The sequence below is a fragment of the Herpailurus yagouaroundi genome, unplaced genomic scaffold, assembly GCF_014898765.1.
Source record: "Herpailurus yagouaroundi ecotype Mexico unplaced genomic scaffold, PumYag 163, whole genome shotgun sequence".
NCBI lineage: Eukaryota > Metazoa > Chordata > Mammalia > Carnivora > Felidae > Herpailurus > Herpailurus yagouaroundi.
This window is the reverse complement of record NW_024412404.1, coordinates 61743797-61769018: the sequence shown is the minus strand read 5'-3', so window position 1 is coordinate 61769018 and position 25222 is coordinate 61743797. Positions and strand designations below refer to the sequence as shown.

The following is a 25222-nucleotide window of genomic DNA, read 5'->3' as shown; positions in this document are numbered from 1 at the left end:
TGTGTGTGTGTGTGTGTGTGTGTGTGTGTGTGTGTGTGTGTGTGTGTTTTATTTCAGTCCTCCCCGTTTTCGGTTGAGCTGCGGAGTCCACATATTTTGTACCAAAACTTTAGAGGGCTGTTAAACAAACGTAACGTCATCCCACACAATAGTATCCTAATAAGTGGGTTTTGAAGTCCTGGTGCCCGTTGTGCTGTTAAGGAAGCTTTGAGGATCACAGGAGATTGTGTCTGGTAGGTTGTAAAAATGCAAACAACCAGGAGAGACAGTCAAAGATTAAGAAAAACGAGCAGCCTTAAAGAGGGAAGAAAAATGGAGGAGAGGCAGGAAAAAGATTGAGAAGGCAAGTGCGGGCGGGTGGAAACTGCATGATTGATTTCGTGCTCGTATCTGCCGATTATGGCTCCTCTGCCAGTTCCTACCGCTGCTCTAGACAGCACCGGAGGGAAGTGAAGAGAGCCCTTTTTGGGTCGTGTAAGCCATTACTCATTCTTTGCCACTAGAGAGATTTCCACTCCGTAGATGACAAGGACGCCAAGGTAAATTGCTTTCCTCTTAGAAAGAGAATCGTTCAGAGGTTAATTGAACCTGAGAAGCATATATTCTATGATGGGAGTGGACGTTTATTATGTTCCACCAAACTAGGCTGTTCCTCTCTCGGACTGTATTGGGCCTTTTTCAGATTAATTGTCAAAGCAAGAAGGTTTATGCGCGGATATTGACAAGCAGTGTGATCTCTACAGAACCCATAACTCATGAACTAAAATATTGAAGTAATAAATTCAGATTGGAAAGTAAACACTTCATGGCACCTGAATTACCTGTTCCCTGAAACTTAGAGACAGGGGATGCATTTTCAGGCGAACGGCATCTAAGGTCAACAGTGCTTCTGGAGTACCCGTGTTTGCAAACGCTAGTTTTCAAACCATTAGCAACATTGTGAATTGGTCTTTTCATCCAAGAAACCAACATAGCGGTGTCCATTAGTAATATCATAATCAAAGTGACAAGAGAGTGATAAAAACCTGGTCTTTATGAACACATAAAAGAGGTAGGGTTGTATTTTCTCAAACAGGAAAGGATTTGGTATTTGCGTTTAAAAAGAACGAAGAAACAATATTGTAGATCTCCATGCTGAAGTAACAAGGACTCGAGTTTGGTGGTTGGTTGCGTGCAGATTTTAAGGTTGGAAAAATGGAAATGTGTGTTGGAAAAGTACTTTATGCTTAGCGGTATGGAAAAAAATGATTTTATCAGTAGCTACGAACTTGACATTGAGGAAATCTTGCATTGAAATATTTCAGGTAATAGTTGGCAACTGTGAAAAGCCACATTTGATTTTAGGGGATAGTGTGTTTAGGGAAGAAATAACTGCTTGAGGGGGTGAAAGTGGGGGAGGGAAAGGTATAAACACATCTAAAGACAACATTCATTTCTCTTTCTCCCTCCAGCACCTGGTATGGTGTCCTTGTGTTTGTCCAACGAGTGAAAAGAGCGTTTTAGAGAAATTGCTTTATTTTTTTTTTTAATTTTTTTTTTTCAACGTTTATTTATTTTTGGGACAGAGAGAGACAGAGCATGAATGGGGGAGGGGCAGAGAGAGAGGGAGACACAGAATCGGAAACAGGCTCCAGGCTCTAGCCATCAGCCCAGAGCCTGACGCGGGGCTCGAACTCATGGACCGCGAGATCGTGACCTGGCTGAAGTCAGACCCTTAACCGACTGCGCCACCCAGGCACCCCTAGAGAAATTGCTTTAGATAAAGGGATATGTTTCATTATCCTGAGGTCAGAAAGTTGCTAAGGGGATAGGGGTTGAGATGAACGGTAAAGGTATTGGTTGCCCCTTTTGGGGATTTCCGGCCACGTGTTTTCTATTTCTTTCACTGGCATGCTCAGGATGTAATTGGTGGCCAGGCGAAAAACAATAAAGTCCTGATTTTTAATGCAATTGCCAAGCTCATCAAATTAGATAGAACAGTTACATTATGTTCTTTGCTGATGGCTTAACTAAACATAGCAAACCAAAGCACTGTCACCAGGGAATAAGGTGGCAGTGAAGGGACAGACAGAGCCTCTCTTTTTCTTCAATCTCTCAGCTGCAGCAATTCAAAGTAAACATAATGGTCATAGGAAGTTAACGTTATTTAACGCAAATAGGATGATTTTTTTTTTTAAAAGAAAGAAAAGCAAATTACTGTTGTTTCCTAGCCTTAGGATCATAAGTCAGAGGAAGTTTTCATTTTTGTTACTGGATTTTTGTTTGTTTTTTGTTTTGCCAGAGGGAGGGTACTTTTTTCTCCACTTTTTTTTTTTTTTTTTTTTTGTCTTAGTTGTTTTAACGTCTATTTATTTTTGGGAGAGAGAGACACACACACACACAGACTGCGAGCTGGGGAGGGGCAGAGAGAGAGGGAGGCACAGAATGCGAAGCAGGCTCCGAGCTGTCAGCACACAGTCTGACACAGGGCTCCAACCCACAAATCGTCTTTAGATGTGTTTATACCTTTCCCTCCCCCACTTTCACCCCCTCAGCCAGTTATTTCTCCCCTAAGCACACTATCCCCTAAAATCAACACACAGTCGGGATTATGACCTGAGCCCAAGTTGGATGCTCAACCGACTGAGCTGCCCAGGCGCCCCCATCTCCACTCGTTTCTGAAACTTAACAAAAGTTCAGTCGAGGAAAACAGATTCGAGTCTGCTTGTTTCCTCTTTGTCCTTCAGACCTGTAGAGGTCCGCACTCAAATAGTTGGATTCAAGGAATGCTCTTTCAGTTTTGACTCATTCTTAGTGTAATTGGGCATCAGGCCCATGCTGCTGCCCCGCATCTGGAAAGTCTTCCAGGGTTAGGCTAATGCTCACAAAATGCACTTCTCTCTCGCCTACTGGGGGCACTAGCCAGTTTGGCCCCGGGCCCTGTACTATACGCCCTTGTAGAGTTTTCTGTCATTTGATGTGCCTGGGGCTGTGCCTCTGATTAAACATTTGGGGAGCTAAGTCCAGTACCCCCTTTTAGCTCATCGTGGGTTTTCAGCTCATAATTTAGGATAATAATAAAAAAGGACAAGCTTTTAGTCAGGGATGCTTGCGTTAATTTTGAGCTATGCCACTTTGGAAAGTTCGGAGCCCTGTTTCCTCGTGGATAACTGGGGAGAATGAGATCTGCAGTGATTGTCTTCACGGTCCAGTTTTGGAAATGAAAGTCAATTCAGTGTGATTATAGATGTGAGTGAAAATATCTCCTATATTGTAAAGAACTCCTTAAACATAAATGGTTGTCATTGCAGGAGTATAGCAAACGTGTATGGAACATCCGTAACATGTTAGGTACTTGCTGGGGATCGCCCTTCGTAAAGGGACTAGGAAATGACTGACGGATTGTGTGAGGGCTTCCTAGGCAGAGGAACAGCTTGGGCAAAGGCGCAGAGGCACAGGAAAGCAACTCTAAGCAGGGGTTCATTGTGGCTGGAGCAGAGAGAACTTACTAGAAGAGCACAGAAGGAAGTGGAGCTGAGGGGCAGATAGGCATTAAATCAGAAAGAACCCAAAGAGTGAGATTTTTATCGTGAAGGTAATGAGAAGGATTTGGGTCAGTGACGTGATCACTTCTCCATTTGAAAGGGGCCGCTGGCTGCATGTGAAGGACAGATTGGTGGAGAGCCAGAACTAGAGGCAGAAAAAAACAAAGTTGGAGGCTTTGTAGTAATCCCATGAAGAAATGATCAAATCACAGTGGCGGTTGGGAGGGCCATGAATAGGGAGAGAGGTCTGAACAGCCAGTTTGGGGCTGTAGGATGCGAAGAGGCAGAAGCCGTGTGGAGAGGGATGATGCCCAGGTGATGGGGGGAATTGTTCTGCTAATTGTTGAAATCCAGAACACAAAAGAAGGAAAGAGGGCTTTTCTATTTTTAAGGAGTGTGAGAAGTGCAGACGGGATGAGTTCAGTTCCTTTGAATGCCCATGTTCTAACTGGGGATGTCCCTTAACTAGTAGTTGGACATGTAAGTCAGGACCTAAAGAAAGAAGTCTGAGATTAAGGTAGAACTTGAGATGAAGCATTCAGTCATCGAAGCAAAAATATGAACGACTTTTCCCCCGGGAGAGGATGTGGAACGAGAAGAGAGAGTCGAGGATGGAACCCTGGGGTGCACGGTTATTTGACATGCGGTGGGTGCAGTGGAAGAACCCAAGGGGACGAAAGAGGTGTGGCCAAAAAAGGAAGCTCAAAATGTGGGAGGATTAATAAAACAGAATCCCTACTCTTGAGGGGTTCATGCATTGGCATTGCCTGGAATAATTCTCTTCTCTTCCACCTGCCATAGAATGCATGACACAGTTTATCAAACTATTATTGGTTTATTCAAGTTACTGAAAAGTGACTATCCATTACTTTGTTAAGAAAAGACAATTTCCTGATATTTGTGGTTTTTCACAATCTCCATTTGGAATAATTCAAGCAAAACGTAGCTTCAGGAGTTATGGTGATACCCCAAACAAATCCGGTCTTTACAAAAAGGTGGGTGTAAGTTCCTTTTGTATTTGTTGGAGGTAAAATAACAATGTTAACTTCCTAGTGAAGGCTGCAGTAACCTGTTCTTAAGATTTCAGCTTTTACTAGATCTCACCCGTTTGCTCAGATATCTAACTAGACTGCATAAATAAGCCAAATTAATATTTTAGCAGACCTTTACTCAGATATTAGTTTCTAGAGTATTATTCAGTAAAACAAAGCCATATTGAAAGCATGAAATGGCCCAGTCATTTGAGATTCTAATAAAACCCTTTCTGAATTTGCATATAAGAAGTGATAGGTTGTTATGATACGTAAGTATTGATTGCGCTTGGGAGATCTTCCTGTATATAAGTCTAAAAAAACTTAAATTACCAGTGGAACATAGGATTCTTATATTAATTGCGCAGGACTGGTTATTCAAGGTGTATTTTTTTTTAACTTAAAAAAACATTTTTTTTAACGTTTACTTAGTTTTGAGAGAGACAGAGACAGAGTACAAGCAGGGGAGGAGCAGAGAGAAAGGGAGACACAGAATCCAAAGCAGGCTCCAGGCTCTGAGCTGTCAGCACAGAGCCCGAGGCGGGGCTCAAACTCACGAACAGCGAGATCATGAGCCTGAGCCGAAGTCGGATGCTTCACCGAGTGAGCCACCCAGGCGCCCCCAAGCAGTATTTGGAATGAACCAATATTGAGTTAAAAGTGAATCATTTTTGAAATTGGCGTGTTTTTAAAGTCAGTTGATTTAATTTGCTTACTTAAGATCAAAACAAAGTCAACTTGTTAGAAGTCTGGCAGTAATGTTTTTTTTTTGTTTGTTTGTTTGGTTTTTTTTTAATAAATGTTTAGCTTTTATCTCGTCCAAGAAAGGTTTCAAGTAGATGCTAGAAACCAAAGGGATATGCTTTGGGGAGCTCCGAGCCAATTAAAACAAAAGCAAACTACGGGGTAACCTTCTAAAAGTCCTAGTAATGATAAGCCCATTGTGTCAATTAAAGTATAACAGGCCTGGGAGATAAAGTTTACATATTAAATATTTGTAACTCCACGTGGGTGATTACAACCATGGTTTTCAAACATCTTCAACGTTTTTCTTTCCATAAGGGAAGTACACATTTTCTGTTGTATGGTATTTCTTCCAGACCACCCTGCCTGACATCCCCCATAGCGTCAAGTGTTTCTTCAGCCCACAGTGTTCCGGTGTGAGCCCGTGTTCTTGTGTGCAGTCCAGAAGCAGTGTGGCACAATGCGGTCAGGCACCCGCTCTACACTTAACTGAGGTGAAGCTGAGATCAGACTTCCCGACTTCACGCACCTGCTCTGCCACAGACGAGCTCTTAGAAGCCGGAGAAATTAACTAAAGCTCTGATGGCTTAAATGTCCCCACTTGAAAAATGGAAATAATAAAGTGAACCCTCATGGGGTCTTTAAGAGTGTAAATGAATTAATCCATACAAAGCGTTTAAGTACCTAGAGCATCTGTCACCCAATAAGCACGCTCTATAAAGGCTAATTGATAGAATTATCGTCATTACCATTATTGTTACTGGTCCAACTTTAGTAGCAGTATCGAACCGTGCTTCTCAAAGTGTGGTCTGCGAACCGGTGTCCGTCCACAGACTGTTACTGGTCTGCAGTGAGATAAGGGGCTTGTGCCAGATGTCAGTAGACTGTGGCACTAATCATACTGTTCTGCTGAGCTGACATTTTTAATAGCAAGACTTCTTCAATGAAGGAAGCAATGGGTTGATTTACATGCGGTGCAAGCTCTTTATGTTGCCACAAATAAGCATTCTGAATAGAATTGGCGTGGAATGTTGGATCAGTGATCCTGTTCTCTAAAAAATAATAGCCTTTTATCCTGAAGACAGTTATTAGTCACTCGTAATGCCTCATTAACCTTCTGTGTTCTAAACATTATAATTATGGGTTATAAGGATATTGTTTATTAGTTCGGCAGATATTTATTGATCACGTCTGTACAAAGCCTTCTGTCTTATTTCATAGAATTGTAAAGAGGGCTTGGAAATGGATCTTGACTTTAGGAAGTCTGCCGTGAACCTAGAGCAAGAGGGCAAAATGAAAATCCGAGTAAACGTGTTGAGTGCGTGTTCTGAGTGTTTGCATTAGTGTTACAGCTTGGTTCCAAAGATTCCGCGTAGACAGAGGTCTCCTTTTACTACGCTGCTCCCGTAAATGGCCAGAATTAATACTTTTTATTTTTCAGCCCTTAGACTATCATAATAGAGATCAGAGCTCACTTTATCAAGGGTAGTGTTTCTCCTAGGAGATCCCGAAATCTGGGACACTGGGGAATATCTGAGTTTGGGGATACAAATGACAAAAGCACAACTTATGAAGCTTAGTATTTATAGAAGATTCATCCTTAGGGTTTTTTTTTTCTTTTTATGACTGGTTCTGTTTGATCCTATATGCAAATATATTAGTAATAAAACATTTACTTCTGTACAGAATAGGAAGAGACATTAAATAGATACTAAACTATTTTTAAGGTTTCGATACAAACTAACACTGATTCTTCAAGAAAAATTCATGGGTCAAATAGGGTCACAACAGATTTGGGAGTCCTATAAAAAGAATAATTTTTTGAAAGGTAAGGGGTGTGTGTGTGTGTGTGTGTGTGTGTGTGTGTGTGTGTTCATTCCCTTTTCTCCCACAACCCTTTATCTAAAGAGTGGATGTGAAAGGGACTGGCTGTAAATTAGATCACACAGAACAGACTATTTTCATAGATTATGGGAAAATGATTTAAAATGCTCAAGAGATGTTATTTAGTTTTTAATCTTAAGATTTTTTTATGTGAAAATGATTTATTGCCCTGCTTGCTAAGCCAGATCATAACCCCACTCTCTGTTCCATTCTGCCCTTTGCCTTCAACTGTTACCAGCTCTCCTACAGCTTGATTCACTAATGACTTTAAGAAAATTATAATTTTTAGTATTAACAAATAGAGTAATATATCAAATTTAGGAGGAGAATTATAAAGAAAACCAGAAGTGTAAAACATAAAAGTTTGGGTTAAGAAATGACCGGGTGAGTTTGGCCCATGGCACTTAAAATAAAACGCCATCTCTGTAGCACATCGAGTCTCTGGTGACGTGGCCACGTCTCCTCTGTGAGCGCATCTGTACCAGAACCTTCTCTCTCCTTTCAGGTACCAGCCACATCCTCCTTCTTTTTTTTTTTTTAATTTTTTTTCAACATTTATTTATTTTTGGGACAGAGAGAGACAGAGCATGAACGGGGGAGGGGCAGAGAGAGAGGGAGACACAGAATCGGAAACAGGCTCCAGGCTCTGAGCCATCAGCCCAGAGCCTGACGCGGGGCTCGAACTCACGGACCGCGAGATCGTGACCTGGCTGAAGTCGGACGCTTAACCGACTGCGCCACCCAGGCGCCCCATCCTCCTTCTTTTAGTTCCTTGACCATAAGACTAAGTCCGCGTGTCCCAGACCATCCGTGTTTCACACCCCGTGCTCTGCCTCGAGGGACGGTGAGCTCCCTGAGGACAGGACCCAAACCTGCCTGTTGTGTCTGTGGCACCACTGTGTCTACAGGACAGACACTTGGTGGGCCCTCAGGTACTGGCCAAATAAGTGAACGAAAGACCAAAAATCTAGGCGTGGAGGTTGAGAAAACCTGAGGACAGGGCGAACCTTTTAGATCATGAATAGTACCTGTAATAAAACAGATGTTAGTCTTAAAAGTGGAAGATCCCTGAAGAACAGAAAGCGATTCGGTCATTATCTGCTCAGCCTCTAATCGCTAACTGAGCACCCACTGTATGTGGGCTCAGACTGTGGAAATTACCCGAGAGGGTAGGTAGCGCTCCGATAACAGTCTGAGTAGAGAGACTCAAAACGTGGGGAAAGGATAATAAGCACAGATGGTTGAGTAGTTTCCTAATCCAGAAGGACGTTGCTCCCCAGTACTGGCCATCTCCGGGAGCTCTGAAGGTCAGGGGCCTGCCCCAAGCATGGTGTGCACCTCCATCACCACTCAGGGCAGCTCGGCGACTCTTCGGAAAGGCTAGAGAGAAACCCACCTTCGGTGTGGAAACAAGAGTTAACTGTGGCTTGGGTGTGTGATTCAAGGGAAAACCAAGAGCCCGTACAAACGTTTCAGTTTTGGAACCTGGGAATTCACCAGCATTTCGGGCCAGAGCCTTTAGAAACCCGGAAGCCTAGTGACAATAGCTTGTCACCAGCATCTCGGCATGAAATGAAGGCCCAGGCACATGGGAGGAACCAGATCCTGAGGCGCTTTGAAGGACTTTGTCCCTGACACAACGTGGGGCAACTTGGGAAGCTGAACAAAAATATCTCTGAAGTGCTAACATGATTCACTCAACCAATATTTACACAGGCTTAGCATGCGGACTCTGCTGTAGACGGCCGTGAGCAAGAGAGACACAGCTCTGCTGAGTGGTGCTGGCCTTCCACCAGAAACGAGGTAAACAGGTAAAAATACATACCTTGTTAGACGGTGGTGAGCATGAAGGGGCAAAAAACAAAGCAGGAAGAGAGGCTAGGAAGCGGGTCTGGGTCATGGCGGGGGTGGGTCAAAGTTTAGGGTGGCCGGTGACCCCTCGCCGGGTGGGCGTGTGAGAAAACCTTCACGAAGAAAGGGTGGTAGCCGTGGGGACACCTGCGGAAAGGGCCTTTCAGAGAGGGGAACAGCCATGACGTCCCCAGGCCCGCACACGTCAGGGTGTCCGAGGAACACGGAGGGGGCCACGGGGCTAGAAGTGGGGGGAGCGAGGGGGACGGTCGGAGGTGAGGGCGGAGCCACCAGGCCCATCCGGAGCCACCGGAGCCACCAGGCCCATCAGTCCTGTTAAGTGTTTGGGGTTCTCCTTGGAGTCAGGAGCTGGGAAGCCGGTAGAGACTTTGAGCAGAGGAACCACGAGCTGACTTGAACGGGGTCGCTGCGACTGGGTTGAGGAGTGACAGCGGGGCTAAGGGTGCAAACAGAAGGCCAGTCATGAGGCTGTAGCGGCCCAGGTGACCAGCCGCTCACAGTGCTTGAGGAGTTTTGGAAGTAGGACTGACGTGATCGGGTGGTCGGGCAAGTCGCCGCAGTTAGTGGTAACTTACGAGCTGACAGTTGTGTGGGTTAGAAGTCCATCAAGGTCCTCACTGGGCTAAGGCCGAGCGACCAGCAGGGCTGTGTTCCTTTCTGGAGACTCTAGGAGAGAATCCACTTCCTTGTCAGCTTTCAGAGGCCACCCACGTCACTCCTTGGCTCGTGGCCCTCCCTCCATCTTCAAAGCCAGCAACACGGCATCCCTCTGGCCCTTCTTCCATAGTCCTGTCTCCCTCTGACTATAACCGGGAGAGGTCATCTGATTTCAGGACTCAAGATGACCCTGGATTCACCGGGGTGGGCTCCCTGTCTCAAGTCTGTAGCTTCATGACGTCTTCACGAAGACGGCATGCAAAGTACAGATTTACAGGTCCCAGGGATTAAGGATTAGGATGTGCACATCTTTGTAGGCAGGGGAATTTGAGATAAAGGGAAATCAAGAATAACCTCAGCATTTTGGGTCTGAGCCATTGAAAGGGAGGAAGTCATCGAGAAGGGCAGGACCCGGTTTGTGGCTCTGGGGTAGACATCAGGAGCTCGGTTTAGGACGTGTTGAAATGCCTGTCAGATATCCAAGGTGGAGGTGACCAGTCGGTGGTTGAGCACAGGAGACTGAAGTTTAGGAGCCAGGATTAACAGGACCTATAAGTGAGAGTCCCCCACGTGTGGATGGCACTGAAGCCGTGAGACCGGATGAGACCACACTGGCCCTTTTAGATCTCCGTGAAGTCCTAAAGTTGTACATCTGAGAATTTGATCGGTGTGAGGAATATGTAAATTGAACACGGAGAAAAATGCAGAAGAGGAGTGTTGAACTGTGAAACCTAAACCAGAGTTTCTCCGGACGGGTTTCACGACCTTGTTTTACTTAGCCCCTTGCAAACTTTATCTTTCCGTTTCTGTGAACTGTATTTCTAGAATTACTGCACCAGAGCCAAGCATCGGAATGACTAAGATGTAGCTCCTCTTACATCAACTTCTGATTCTTTGTTGTTGAGGTGGTTTCGTGTTACGTTAGGTCTGTAGTATTTTAATAAGTACTCGTTTAAAAGTTGTAATAGACTCACTTCAAAGGGCGGTCCTTGACAGATTATGCAGTCCCCAGTTTATAGGTAAGATAGCTTTGAAAAGGAGCAAATTACCAATCTCTCAGATTCTTTGGAGTGCAACATAGTTGCTACTGGCAACAGAACAATTTTTACTAAATTTTATTTTGAGTGGCACGTAGCCTACCATATTTGTTTTCCCTTACTTAGGATGGTATTACTAAATTTGCCAAAGGCCGAAACATGGATCTCTTGTATGTGTATTTCATTATATCCCAGAAAATATTGACACGGCTCATGTCAGTTGCAGGATAAAGGCAGAGAGGTGTCCTCCATCTTGAAGACTCAGCCACTGCCCCGTCGAAATCCCGAACTCCGAACTATAGAGCGGCAAGAAGTGCATCTGAGCGGTGAAAATAGATGTCACAGACTTCATAGCTTTGCTCAGACTTACTGGAGTCAACATAGAACCCTTTGAGGACTCGACCTTACAGGTCTTCCTGTCAAACAAGCCTGACTGGTTTCTAACATGCCAGGTAGGAGAGCAGGTTAGAAAAGCAGAGGGGGGCCTCACGGGGCAAGCTCACTGACCAAAGTGGGACGTGGGGACTGAATCTGCAGAAAAGTGGCTCTTCAGACCAGTAGTCTGGCCTTTAACCCGTGGACGCTTAAGGGAAGTCTGAGGACATCATTCTGTTTAGGAACTGACGTAATGGTGACCCTGAGTCATGAAGAGAAAGTTAGATCGTTTTAGTAGGCAGAGCTTTGGTTATCTGTTGCTGCAAGACGACAAACTACCCTGGAACGTAGTAGCTTCCAGGAGCGGTGACCCTGTGTTCCCTCTCACAATTCTTTGGGTTGACTGGGTTCCTGTGGGTGCTGCTTTTGCTGACTGTTGTGTTGACTGGGCCTGTGGGCATCTGGAGACCTGAATGGGCTGGAGCACTATCCGTGGCTTACCCACATGACATGCCTGTGCTTTCTGTCAGCAGAAGCCCAGTTTTGGTCTCTTCCCACTGACCTTTTCACGTGGCTTGGGCGTCTCACCCAATAACAGCCGGCTCCAACGGGGGTGATTCAGGCATGTGAATACCTTGGAAGTGGTTCAGCATCACTTGACTGCCTTCTTTTTTTTTTTTTTTTTTCAACGTTTATTTATTTTTGGGACAGAGAGAGACAGAGCATGAACGGGGGAGGGGCAGAGAGAGAGGGAGACACAGAATCGGAAACAGGCTCCAGGCTCCGAGCCATCAGCCCAGAGCCTGACTCGGGGCTCGAACTCACCGACCGTGAGATCGTGACCTGGCTGAAGTCGGACGCTTAACCGGCTGCGCCACCCAGGTGCCCCTTGACTGCCTTCTTTTGACGGCAGAGATTCACAGGGCCAGCTCGGAGTAAAGGGAGAGGACATCGAGTCCACCTCTCCAGGGGAGCAGGGGCAGAGCATCTGCCGCCATCTTGAATTCACCGTGACAGAGAAATGGGTGATAGAGCTGTATGTGTGGTGAAGGGGCGAGGGGACCCTGAGATCTCTAGAAAGATGACTCTTCAGAAAACTTGACTGTTCCCTGGGGGTCTGAAGCGCTCGATCCTTTATAAATGTGACTCTCAGTACAAGATAATTTCATCTTTAAGGAGTATTGTAAAACTAAGAGAAGCATTTCAGGGGTGTATATCTGGTAAAAATAATAGCTGTGCTTTTTTTCTTTTTTGAAGTAAAACAGTTCAGAAATAGTACCTCCAACAATCATCGGTCATGGCAACAATTTAAATTACCTGTCAAACGAGAACCCCCTAGAAGGGATTCTAATCAGAATAAAGCAAAAGTTGAACATAAAACTAAATGTTAACTTCTCTTAAGCATTGGGATTTTCTGATTCTTGGATACCTTCTCAATGTTAGCTTGTCCTGTGATCTCAAGCCATCGTGTTTCTTGGATCTATTCTGTGCCACCCATAGGGGGGTGGCAAAGAGCTGGGCCGTTAATCCATGTTACATTTGTGTTATTACATCGTTGTAACTCCAGTTTAATTTGGAAACAATGGCTTCCAGAATGAATTTTGAAGAACTCTACCTTTGAGGAGCTCCGACATCCTTCCCCTCCCCCCCCCCCCACCTCTGGTTATTAGTTTCTCCCTCCTTTGGCCTATTTTTGTGTGAGTTTTAAAACTCTTGGTCCTGACCCCAAACGTATCCTTATGTGTGTGTCTCATGGCTGGTTTATTAATGGAGGCCCTGAGAAGGCACTCAGCAGGGGCTTCTGGAGTGTTTGACTGTTTCCCAGGAGCCTGGCTTGACCATTGGGGAAGCCTTTTTTATTATGTACGTTGAGGAGTTGGCCCTTTGAGCCCCAACAGTCTAAAGCAATAGTGAGGATAAATGGAGTGCTGTAAAAAGAGTAATTTCACTGACAGTATCATGAACGGCATTTTATGCTCTGCTCTTTTTTTACATGAGTTTTTCTGACTTTTTTGTGTCTTCACCTGCTTAATGTGAAAAGACGCTTATTTTCAGCAATGTTGATTTGGATTTTTTAAAAAATCACTCCTGACTGGAAGATCACTTACCTGACAGGTAGGGAATATGTTACTGGTGTCGATTTGTCCTGGCCGGGGGAGTTTCTCTTCTTCGTTTAAAATAAATGTTTTCTTTTTACTGCCTCTTGAGTCTGACATTTTGGGCTGCAGACCCTGGAACCTCAAGAAACAGGCTTGAGATTTCTGGTTCGCTTCCACAGACACGACCTTACTAATAAAAGCTAGTGATAGCCTCAAATGGAAAAAAAAAAAAAAAGAAAAGAAATCCACCTCCCTCGCCTGACATTGTCAACTGGCACAGGCAAATGGAAAATGAAGTTTTAAAAAAATACTCTCTTTTAAACTAGAGGGTTTCTTAACTAAAAAAAAAAAAAAAAAAAGAGACTGGTAACCAGTGTTAGGGGATCACCCCCTGGGCCCTGACAGTCCTCCCTGTCGCAGGGCCCAGCATCTCTCGTGGTGGCGTTAGAGACCCTGTGGTGGGGCCTAACGGCCACCGCATCCCCTGGTTGCTGCTTTTGCTGTCAGGGCCTGTGATCGAGGTCAGGCCGAGAGCACGAGGTCCAGCGTGGCACCGTCTCCAGGCCGGCGGGGAGGAAACCGCAGCTGCCCCAACTTGAAGAGCGAGCCTTGAATTATTCCTCGGCTTTCAAATAGGCCACAGAAATGACAGACAGTAGCCAGTTCCCAGGAAAGAAGAACAAAAAACCAGTTAACGCTTTTGTTTTGAACACCGGTGCTTTTTCTCCTGAACACCTTGTGTCTGATTTTCCTTCTTTGTTTCTCTGTTGGTAGCGTGGTTTACTGACTGTCATTTAACGTGCTCAAGAGTGCTTCGTGAGCCGGGACCGTAAGGGACCCAGTGGAGGCGACCGGATGCAGACTTGAGGCACTCAACTTGCCCAGACCGCGGACTGAAGTCTTGGCAGTTAGGACACCGGAGTCTGTGTCCGTGGACTTTCAACCCTGTTGGCGGTGGGTGATTGTCGGAGGAACCCGATGTAGGATGCCAGCTGCTTAAGCTCCCTCTCGGACGAGATGGAAGAAAAAGAGCTGGAAGGTCCCAACTCTGCGTCCGAGAAGCGCTATTTCCCAGAATCCCTTGATTCCAGCGATGGGGATGAGGAGGGGGTTTTGGCCTGCGAGGACTTGGAACTTAACCCTTTTGATGGATTGCCTTATTCGTCACGTTATTACAAACTGCTAAAAGAAAGAGAGGATCTGCCAATATGGAAAGAAAAATACTCCTTTATGGAGAATCTGCTTCAAAATCAAATTGTGATCGTTTCAGGAGATGCTAAATGCGGCAAGAGCTCTCAGGTGAGTAGCCGCTACGAAATACCATTTGCCTTATGTGGGGTACTTTTGTGTCACTTAAGTAATTATAGTGTCACAGCACGGTGTTCACTTTTAATAATAATCTGGTCGTCTAGGAATTTGTCCATTTCTTCCAGGTTGTCCAGTTTGTTGGCATACAATTTTTCACAGTATCCTCTGATAATTGCTTGTAGTTCTGAGGGATTGGTTGTGACAAATCGGTTTTCGTTTGAGATTTTATCTCTTTGTGATTTCTCTCTTCTATCTGTTTCCTCTCTCTTTTCTTTTTGAGAAGCCTGGCTAGAGGCTTATCAATTTTGTTTCTTTTTTCAACAAACCAACTCTTCGTTTCATTGATCTCCTGCTCTTTTGAATTCTGTATTGTTAATTTCTGCTCTGATCCTCATTATTTCTCTTCTTCTGCCGGGTTTGGGGTTTCTTTGTTGTTCTGCGTCTAGTTCCTTTAGCTGTGCTGCTAGATTTTGTATTTGGGATTTTTCTTGTTTCTTGAGATAGGCCTGGATTGCAATGTAAACAAAACAAAACAAAGCATTAGCAATTCAGACACAGCAGTTGTGACTTACCTAGTTTTATTTATTAAAGCCAGTTGAATAACAGTTAATTATATATAGGTGTTGATTGTGTTTAGCGTACCACAACATTTTCTCTAGAATGGTAGGTAAAAATCCATTCAAGTTGTTTCATTACATATTTTAAAAGATGTGATCAATGTTATTTGCTTGTCATAGACTTGGGGGTTAATTGCTCTGTTTACATGTCCAGCAGTCTGATGATCGAGGCATTTGGACATGCTTGTTGGTGAAGCTGGTTAAGCTCCAGAAATCCAACAGCACAAGAAAATTTTTATTTTCCAGACTATGAGAAATAAGGAAGTGGTCACGTATCATCCTGGCCTGAGGTCATACATTTCGGGATCTATTAGGGTAGATAGTTCATGAAAAATGTATATTGTCCAGGCCACTGTTCTGCTTGAACTTCTAGATTTGATTTTAGTGGTATCTATGTTTTACCTTTAAATTATAAAGCAAGCAGTATTTCTGTTACAAAATTCATGCATGGATTCTTATGAAAAATGAGAATTAAAATAGACCATAAAGATGATCTGACAGTGGCCCAGAGGGATTGGATAATTTGTCTAACTAATGTCACATACTTTTCTGAGTTGGAATTAATTATAAGAGGACTTTCTACGGTACATTGCCACATTCAGGTTGTTTGTTACCTTTGGGGCTTACTTGTTCTAACTTGAAGGGAGGAAGGCTGGACAATAGGTGGTTTTTCTTTCACTTAGCTGCCAATGTCAAGGGTTTGCTATGAACTGTTACTCGTTAGGGTGAGTTGTTGTTACAATGAATGCTTTTGGCGTGTCGGCAAGAAGCTCCTGCTGAAAACTGAGTGGGTGTAATATTCCTGGTTACTGTGGACAAATGGCAAGTTGAACATTATTTAAAATTGGGGGCACCTGGGTGGCTCAGTTGGTTAAGCGGCTGACTCTTGGTTTCGGCTCAGGTCATGATCTCACAGTTCTCAGGGTGAGTTCGAGCCCCGCATCGGGCTCTGCGCAGAGCCTGCTTCTGATCCTCTGTCTCCTTCTTTCTCTCTGTCTCTCTCTCAAAAATAAATAAATGTTAAAAAAATTGAAAAGTGATTTAAAGTTGTTATTTTGCAATAATTCAGATTTTTAGAATAAGGTTGCAAAAATAGGACAAGGATTTTCCACATGTTGTTTACCTAGCTTCCCCAGATGTTAGTATTTCACCACATTTGCTTTACCATTCTCTCTCTTCCCATACACACCCACACCTACACACACGCTCACACACACACACACACCTACAGACACGCACAGTTTTTATTCTGAACCCTTCAAACGTTGATGATACGAGGCCCTTTGCCTCCAAATCTTTCAGCAAATATTTACCAAAAACAGAGCACAGCCGCACTGTAATGATCCAAGTCAGGAATGTAAAATTGACATTTCATGATTCTCTAGTTTACAGACTTTCAAATCTCATCGATTTTCCCACTGATGTCCTTTATTTTTATTTATTTGTTTTTTTAAATATGAAATTTATTGTCAAATTGGTTTCCATACAACACCCAGGGCTCATCCCAACAGGTGCCCTCCTCGATGCCCATCACCCGCCCCCCCCCTCCCTCCCACCCCCCCCCACAACCCTCAGTTCTCAGTTTTTTTTTTTTTTTAAATTTTTTTCAACGTTTTATTTATTTTTGGGACAGAGAGAGACAGAGCATGAACGGGCGAGGGGCAGAGAGAGAGGGAGACACAGAATCGGAAACAGGCTCCAGGCTCCGAGCCATCAGCCCAGAGCCTGATGCGGGGCTCGAACTCACGGACCGCAAGATCGTGACCTGGCTGAAGTCGGACACCCAACCGACTGCGCCACCCAGGCGCCCCTGTTCTCAGTTTTTAAGAGTCTCTCATGGTTTGGCTCCCTCCCTCTCTCACCTCCTTTTTTTTAATGTCCTTTATAAACAAAACAAAACAAAACATTTTTCCGGTCTAGAATCCAAAGTACATTGCACTCAATGGTCATTTCTCTTTAACCACCTATAGTCTGAAAGGGCTCAGGTTTTCCTTGTCCTTCCTGACCTTGACATTTTGGAAGAGTGTCTTGTAGGACATCCCTCAGCCGGCGTCTGTCTGATGTTTCCTTAGGATTAAATTCCAGTTGTGCGTTTGCGGCAAGAAGACCGTGGAGGTGCTGTGGCAGCCTCCTCGGTGCAGCCTCTACGGAGGCATAACGGTTCTGTCCCTGATGCTAATGAAGTTTGGTGCCTCGGTAGGGTGGTGGCTGTCTTGTGCTTCGCCGTAAAGTCACCATCATTCCCCATCCTTGAGGAGGTGGGGAGATGCGGGGCGCCTGGGGGGCTCTGTCGGTTGAGCGTCTGACTGCAGCTCAGGTCGTGGTCTCACAGTTGGTGAGTTTGAGCCCCGCATCGAGCTCTCTGCTGTCAGCACGGAGCCTGCTTCCGATCCTCTGTCCTCCGCTCTCTGCCCCTCCCCTGCTTGCTCGCTCTCTCAAAAATAAATAAAACAGAAAAAAAAAAAAAAAGAGCTGTGAGGAGGTTCTCGTACCCACTGCCTAATTGAAGTAAAACACCGTCGTTCTCAGAGGCTGCCTTCCCCATGTTTTACCCTCTTTCCTCCACGGAGTAACTTGGATTCGTTATTTCTTGCTTTTCTTTTTATAGACTTACCATATTTTTTGGTTATGAGCACTGTTATTCTGGTTAGCCAGTTTTCACTTTTTTTTAGATTTATTTATTTTTGAAAGAGACAGAGCACAGGTGGGGGAGGGGCGGAGAGAGAGGGAGACACAGAATCCGAAGCGGGCTCTGGGCTCCGAGCCATCAGCACAGAGCCCGACGCGGGGCTCGAACTCATGGACCACGAGATCGTGACCTGAGCCGAAGTCGGACGCTTAACCGACTGAGCCACCCAGGCGTCCCCAGGTTTCACTTGTAAAGGGACATATTATTGTGCTCTGACACCAGCCCGTCCTGCCCAGGTGTTACTGACATTCATCCACAACAGTGGCTCTCTAACTTGAGCTTATCAGACTCACCTGGAGGCTTCCTAAAACCCACCTGCCATTTCCCACCCTCCTGCCCGGCCTCAGTTTCTAGTCCAATAGGTGGGGGGAGGGGAGCTGGCATGGTTAACAAACCTGCGGGTGATGCTGGCGGTCTCGAAACCGAGCTTTGAGAACCGCAAATGATTCTGATGCTTTATGGCTGGGCTTCATTTGTTTTTCCCTTTAATGGTAGCCCCTTGCCTGAATCTACTGCAGTTTATATATCCTTTCTCCTGATGATGGGCATTTGGGTTGCTTCCGGGGTTTTCCTTTTCCCAAATGTTGTGACGAGCATTTTGCAGAAGTCTTCTGTGAGATATTTTCAAGAGTTTTTACACAATGGAATTTTTAAAAAGTCAGTGTTTCACTTAAAAAAAATGAAAGTGGGGCGCCTGGGTGGCTCAGTCGGTTGAGCAGCCGACTTCGGCTCAGGTCATGATCTCACGGTCCATGGGTTCGAGCCCCGCATCAGGCTCTGTGCAGACAGCTCGGAGCCTGGAGCCTGCTTCGGATTCTGTGTCTCCCTCTCTCTCTGCCCCTCCCCTGCTCATGCTCTGTCTCTCTCTGTCTCAAAAATAAATAAAAACATTAAAAAAAATGGAAGTAAAAGATACAGGAGGCAATTTGAGACCACGTAAAGTATGCTTCTCGTCACACGTGCACCTGCTGGTGTTACTATCCTCAGATCACTCTTTGACAGTAGGACACTGGTGCCAGGTGCCAACCAAGGTGGTGACTTTTCTAATTCTGACATTCCTTCTACGTTTAGCATTCAGAATTCTCCTGTAAAGCTAAACTTCCTCTTCGTTGTTTATTTGCTCATTTATTCGTTTCAGTGTGGGCTCAAATATTCTTTCCTTATTCAGTACCGAGCCCATTTATTTTGTTGCGCAGATTGCCCCCGACGTGGCCTGCGGGATGACTTCTGCGTCCTTCTGACGGTCCCCGTCATTCTTGGCGCGCGTTTCTTTGCTCTCTGGTCCCGTAACACGTGACAGGCCCATCTAGTGTGTTCCCTGTTCCAGTCTTAGAAATAGCCATTTTCGGGGCGCCTGGGTGGCTCCGTCGGTTGAGCGTCCGACTTCGGCTCAGGTCACGATCTCGGGGTCCGCGAGTTCGAGCCCCGCGTGGGGCTCTGTGCCGATGGCTCGGAGCCCGGAGCCCGCTTCGCATTCTGTGTCTCCCTCTCTTTCTGTCTCTCCCCCACTCATGCTCTGTCTCTCTCTCAAAAATAAATAAACATTAAAAAAAAAAAAAAAGAAACAGCCATTTTCCTCAGGGAGCCCTGGTCCGTTTAGGTGGAGAACTGTGCTTAGAAATCAAGATCTGGGCACCAAGTGGCATTGCCATCAGCTCGTCGTTGCTTCCAGGCCCCGTCAGGTAACAGAGCTAGGAGGCAGGTGTGTGGGTATGTGTGCCACCTCCCCGTCTCCCCCTTTAACTGTTTCTCTGTCTGTAGCTCTCTTTCTCTGCATTTGTATTTCCGTCTTTATTTCTGTCTCTCCGAGTCTCCAAAACCATGAATTCGTGCCGGTGCCTCTGATGCCAGTTCCACAGCACAGGGCTCGCTGTGGCCCGCCTTGCTGCCTCTGAACAACTCCCTTCTCTAACCGTGAGGAACCTGCCCCGTGATCACGATACGTGGTATCGTTACTTGTTCAGTCCTGGAATGCACGCTCCGTGTAGTTTCAGAGTTGCTTTAGCCCGCTCTTTTGGTTAGGAAAACACCAAATATATACCCTCTGAGTTTTCTTTTAGAATTTGCGACCGCTAAAGGCAAGACTTGTCACCCTGCACCGTGGAATGTGGTACGTCGATAGCTAGCAATGGTCTCTCGTGCTGTCTTCGACTTCTCAACCGTTTTCACAAATAATGCTTGTTTTCTGTTCATCGGGAAGTCGGTGTGTATCTTCGGGGTGAGAGAAATCTAAGTAGCATGGGAAATCTAAATAGATGGGAAAGTGGGCCTGTTCCAAACCAAATTAAGTATCGGGAGCATCGGTTGTTTTCTCGGTTCTGGAAACAGCCCGGTTATTTTTGTTAGCTTCCGAGATGATTTTCTGGTTCCTCAGAGTTTCAGCCTTTCAAACAAGAGTTTGTCTTTAGACCCAAGCCTTCTGAAGAGGACCACAGACATTTTGCAGGGTCCCAAAAATTCCATCTCTCTCCGGTGCGGCTGGCGTTTTGTGACTGCCCGAGGGAAAAATAGGACAACCTTTCATACATTTATAGGACCTTTTCTTATTGCCTTTTCTGGGGGCAGCTTTATGAAAAAGCCCGACAGAGAACGAAATATGTTTAGAACTGTCTCTTCTCTTTGCTTCTCGCTTTCTGGCTTTTGTCCTGAAATTTCCCAGGAGGTGGACGAGTTAGTGAGGGGAGTAAGCGTGATGTACCTGAGATTTAACCTAAATTCAGAAACTCTATGGTATAGAACATCTCCACCCCAGTAACTGAGTAAACTTGTCCACCGTTTTCTGCTGGTACATTCTACCTGTGTTCACTCACCGTCGAGATACGTACAAATTATGGTATCCAGGGACGTGTGACATTTAATTCAGCGGGGGACCCACTGCTCAGTAGTGTGTCCCAACATGGTGGGTCCCCTGGGGCGGCCTTAGGAGCGTGCTCAGGGATGGTCACTTTGCGGGAATGTTTCTGTAGGGATGCATACCTTGGGGTGAATCGGAGGTCCTCTAGGTGCCTTTCAACTCTGGGTCCCTATGATTCTGGCACCGGAATAAGAGTGAGCGATCGGAGCCATGGCTCTGGCTGCGCCTTCCGTGGTCCTACGGAGCAGAAGGGGAACCAGGCTGTCGCTGACAGGTGAGTGACATAACCTGAGGGCTCGGAGGCCTTCGGGACTAGGCTACGTTAACAGGGGTAGAGCCGTGTCTGGCTCACTTCATTTCTGCATGTGTCCATCCGATGAGGTGAGACCATCTCTGCCAGTGGGTGGAAGGACAGCAAGTGCTCCACGGATGTAACTCACGTGGCTGTCTTCTCGCCACAGTGGCAGCCGTGGGCCCGCGCACGGATGCCGCTGCCACTGCTGTCCCGGGCCTGCCGGATCGGGCCCCCCGAGGACCCCGGGTCCCGGCTCTCCCAGGTCCAGCCACCGGCCTCCGCGCCTGCTGCCTGGAATACAGAGTGTCTTCTCTTCCCTTTGTGACTTTGTACAGCGTAGAAGTCCAGTACTAACTTGCGTTGGTGGAGCCTTGAGGTAGATTAGACTCTGGTTACTCAGAGGACTCTGAGTCCTCGCCTAGTCTCGTGCCGCACCCGGGCCAGCGTCCCGGGGATCTCCTTGCAGGCAGGAGGCGAGAGCCGGGGACGCACGTTCTCACCGCACACTGCGGCACTGATGGCCCCCCGCGCCCCAGAACGGAGACGTGCTTCCCGGCTCGGGCTTTCACACGTGTGGCACGTCACGCAGTCCGGGCGGTGGCATTCAAAACCTGGGTTGAGGGAGTTTGAAACGGTTGTCCGGTGAGCTCAGAATGAAACTATTTGCAGTCAGAATTTCTAGTAGGGCGAGTTTCTAGACCAAATGTATGAATTTGGGCGTTGTCTACTGCCCGCACTCCCGGATCAATCTGTAGATGGGTTTATTTTATTTTCTTCTATTCATGTGTCAGAGGGGCAGTTTCCTATTTTGTTCACCAGGTTGCACAGCTTATGCCAAGTTCCAAAAGCATACTTAAGGCACACAGTGGCCTAGAACTCAGTGTTTCTCTCTGGAAGGAGTAAAGCCAAATGATGGATCGAAGGGTGCGGGTACTTAAGTGCTTCAAGTTCTGGCACTTGCAACTTAGATACGTTCTTAATACTGGGTGGGGGGGGGGGACTCTCTCCCACAGAGAAACAGTGGAAGAGAGAAATGAAATCTCGAACACATGCATACTTCGCTGGTAAGAGGCTAAGGTATACTAGGACAAAGCCAAAGCCACTTCCCGAGGATCAGAATCCGGGCAGGAATGGCACGGGGTTTATTGTAGGTGCGGGCGGCGGGCAGGCGTGCCCTGTGAAGCGGTCTTCTTGGCGTCCCTTGAAATCATGAAATGTCCACAATTTGCTAAGGCACCAAACCTGTCGATGAGCCCTAGCTGGCTTGGAGTGATCCAGAAGGTATGTAGGACCAGAGAAATTGTACACAACGGGCCAGATGATTCCCTGTTTCCTTTCCCTCGGCGGGTCCGTCGCTCGCTGCTGCTCCCTGCGTGTGGCTGTTCCCGAGGGGGCTGTGCGTGGTCCGTGGCCAGAGCCACGTTTGAGGGGGCTCCCTGCAATTAGCCACGACTTGTGCTCATCTAGTCACTGGGCCGTGTCCGCAAACGTCCTTACATTAAGCACAGTGTGTGTGTGGTCAGTCTTGCGCTCTTTTTTATTTTTTTATTTTTTTAATTTTTTAACATTTATTTATTATGGAGAGACAGAGCATGAGCAGGGGAGGGGCAGAGAGAGAGGGAGACACAGAATCCGAAGCAGTCCAGGCTATCAGCACAGAGCCCGACGCGGGGCTCAAACTCACGAACCGTGAGATCACGACCTGAGCCGAAGTCGGACGCTTCACCGACCGAGCCACCCAGTTGCCCCAGATATTTGTTTCTTCTTATGCAGTTCGTCTGCTAGTGAGTACTGCGCAAGCTTCCTTTGCAGCTAACGTCCCTTGGTTTTATTACTTCTCTCCCATGCTGAGTTCTGAGTCCAGGACTTTTCCCGTCCTTCTATTATGATGATACCCTTAACTAGCCATCCATCCAAATATTTATTATGTCTATTATGTGTCAGGTCCTCTGCTAAGTATTGGGGAAATTATGAACCACACATGTCCAGCTTAAGGATTCTCCAGTCTGGTGGAGACACAAAAATTCAAACAACTGGTTTTAATACAGTTTTCACAAGAATGCTGTGTAGAGTCTCAGCTAGCGACCTGGAGAGTGGATCCTGACATGAAGGCAATCAGGTTTTAAAAAGTAAGGGTTTGGTAAGAATTTAAAAATTATTTGCTGGGGAATGAGGGAGACAGAAAATTTTATATGAATTCCCTTTTAGGTGACCTGGGATGGTGAGCAGTTCAAGGTAGAGTATACAGAACCATGGGCTTTTGAAATATTTCGGGGGCACCTGGGTGGCTCAGTCAGTTAAGCATCCGACTCGTGATTTCAGCTCAGGTCACGATCTCACAGTTCATGGGATGGAGCCCCACCTCGGGCTCTGTGATGACAGCGCAGAGCCAGCTTGGGATTCTCTCTCCTTGTCTCTCTCTGCCTCTGCCCCCCTCGCCTTCTCTCTATTTCAAAAAAAAAAAATTTTTTTTTTAATAAATAAAAATAAAATATTTTTGGAAAGTATAAGGAATTTGTTTATTCATCAAAAATTTATTGAGTAAAATGACTTGCAATTATTTGGTGACCAAGAGAGACAGCCTGTGGTCTCCCAGGGCTGGCTCATGGTCTAGCAGGGTGGGTGGACACCAGGAACAGCCCAGGAGCTGCAGGACGTGTGAGCCATGTGTGGTCTTGGGTAGCACCCTAGGGGGTCTTCTGCCTCTGGGGGGCGCGGGCACAGTAAGCATTGTGGAGAAAACGTCCCAGGAGCTTAGACTTGAAGGGTAATTCCTCTGTGCAACCCATTTTATGGAGAGGAAACTGAAGCTTAGAGAAATTGTGATTTACAAATAACCAACTAGCTGGGGCACCTGGATGGCTCAGTTGCAAGAGTACACGATGCCCGATCTTGAGGTCGTGAGTTTGAGCCCCACACTGGGTGTAGAGATTACAAAACAAAAACAGAACAAACTAGTAACAAACCAGACCTGGAATGCTGGCCTTTGGCCCCTGTAGTGCCTTGTTGGTTCCTCGTGTGCCTTGATTCTAGATTTCCTGAGGCTGGTACCTTAAACATTCATCTTCCATAGGACAGAGTGGGCACTGAACCCATTAATTACTGATTAGGTTTCAACCTGTTAACAAGGCTGACCCCTATCTTAAATGGAGGAAGTACACTTGCAGTGTTGACGTTTAGGGATTTGCAGTGCACAGCACTGGCTCATTTTGGAGTTACTGATGATTTCTGGCCGAGTGTCAAATTACAGTGAGGATTATAATCTAAGAGTTCTATGACGGGTCTAGTAAATAGCAAACCTCAAAATAATTAAACATGTGAAAACCTCTAAAGATCTTAGATCTATTTAAAAACACTCTCAGAGTGGCGCCTGGGTGATGGTCAGTTGAGCGTCCGACTTCGGCTCAGGTCATGATCTCGCGGTCCGTGAGTTCGAGCCCCGCATCGGGCTCTGTGCTGACAGCTCAGAGCCTGGAGCCTGTTTCAGATTCTGTGTCTCCCTCTCTCTGCCCCTCCCCTGCTCATGCTCTCTCTCTCTCTCTGTCTCAAAACTAAATAAATGTTAAAAAAAAAAAAATTAAAAACACTCTTAGAATGATCTGTTTTAAAAACACATGTCACGGGGCACCTGGGTGGCTCAGTCGGTGAAGCATCCAACTCTTGATTTTCAGCTCTGGTCGTGATCTCATGGTTCAGAAGTTTTGAGCCCTGTGTTATTTCTGTGCTGACAGTGGGGAATCTGCCTGGGATTCTCTCTCCGCCCTTCCCCCTGCTGGTGCTCCCTTGCTCTCAAAGAGATAAACATTAAAAAGAAGAAAAAAACATGTAACAAAGTATTATTTATTGATAGCACCTCAGGTTATAGCGTACAGATGAAACAGGTACTTTCTTTTTTATAAAATTTTTTTTTAATGTTTATTATTTTTGACGGAGAGAGAGAAAGAGAGAGACAGAGCATGAGCGGGGGAGGGGCAGAGAGAGAGAGGGAGACACAGAATCCGAAGCAGGTTCCAGGTTCTGAGCTGTCAGCACAGAGCCCGACGTGGGGCTCGAACTCACAGACCGCGAGATCATGAGCTGAGCCGAAGTCGGACGCTCAACTTGACTGAGCCACCCAGGCACCCCGAAACAGGTACTTTCTAGTATACTAATTCTCACACAAACGAACTTGATACAGTAAATGGATTTTTAGTGTAAATGACTCAGCAGCAGCGTCGGAATCAACTCTTTCCAAAC

The 25222-nt window shown here is 46.0% G+C and overlaps 1 protein-coding gene across 6 annotated transcripts in view; it reads left to right on the top strand.

Annotated features, from left to right (window-relative positions):
* The window catches only part of DHX32 (DEAH-box helicase 32 (putative)), a 59660-nt gene that overhangs the window by 6851 nt on the left and 27587 nt on the right, over positions 1-25222 (top strand). For 2 of the 6 annotated variants that reach the window (XM_040486734.1, XM_040486738.1), the window contains exons 2-4: positions 8900-8994; positions 10970-11201; positions 13998-14522. In XM_040486734.1, the coding sequence (XP_040342668.1) occupies positions 14241-14522 (282 nt within the window). In that variant the 5' untranslated portion in view covers positions 8900-8994; positions 10970-11201; positions 13998-14240. Of the gene's footprint in view, positions 1-8899; positions 8995-10969; positions 11202-13997; positions 14523-25222 lie in introns of those variants that run through there. The other 4 variants (XM_040486735.1, XM_040486736.1, XM_040486737.1 and 1 more) reach the window with 4 other exon arrangements.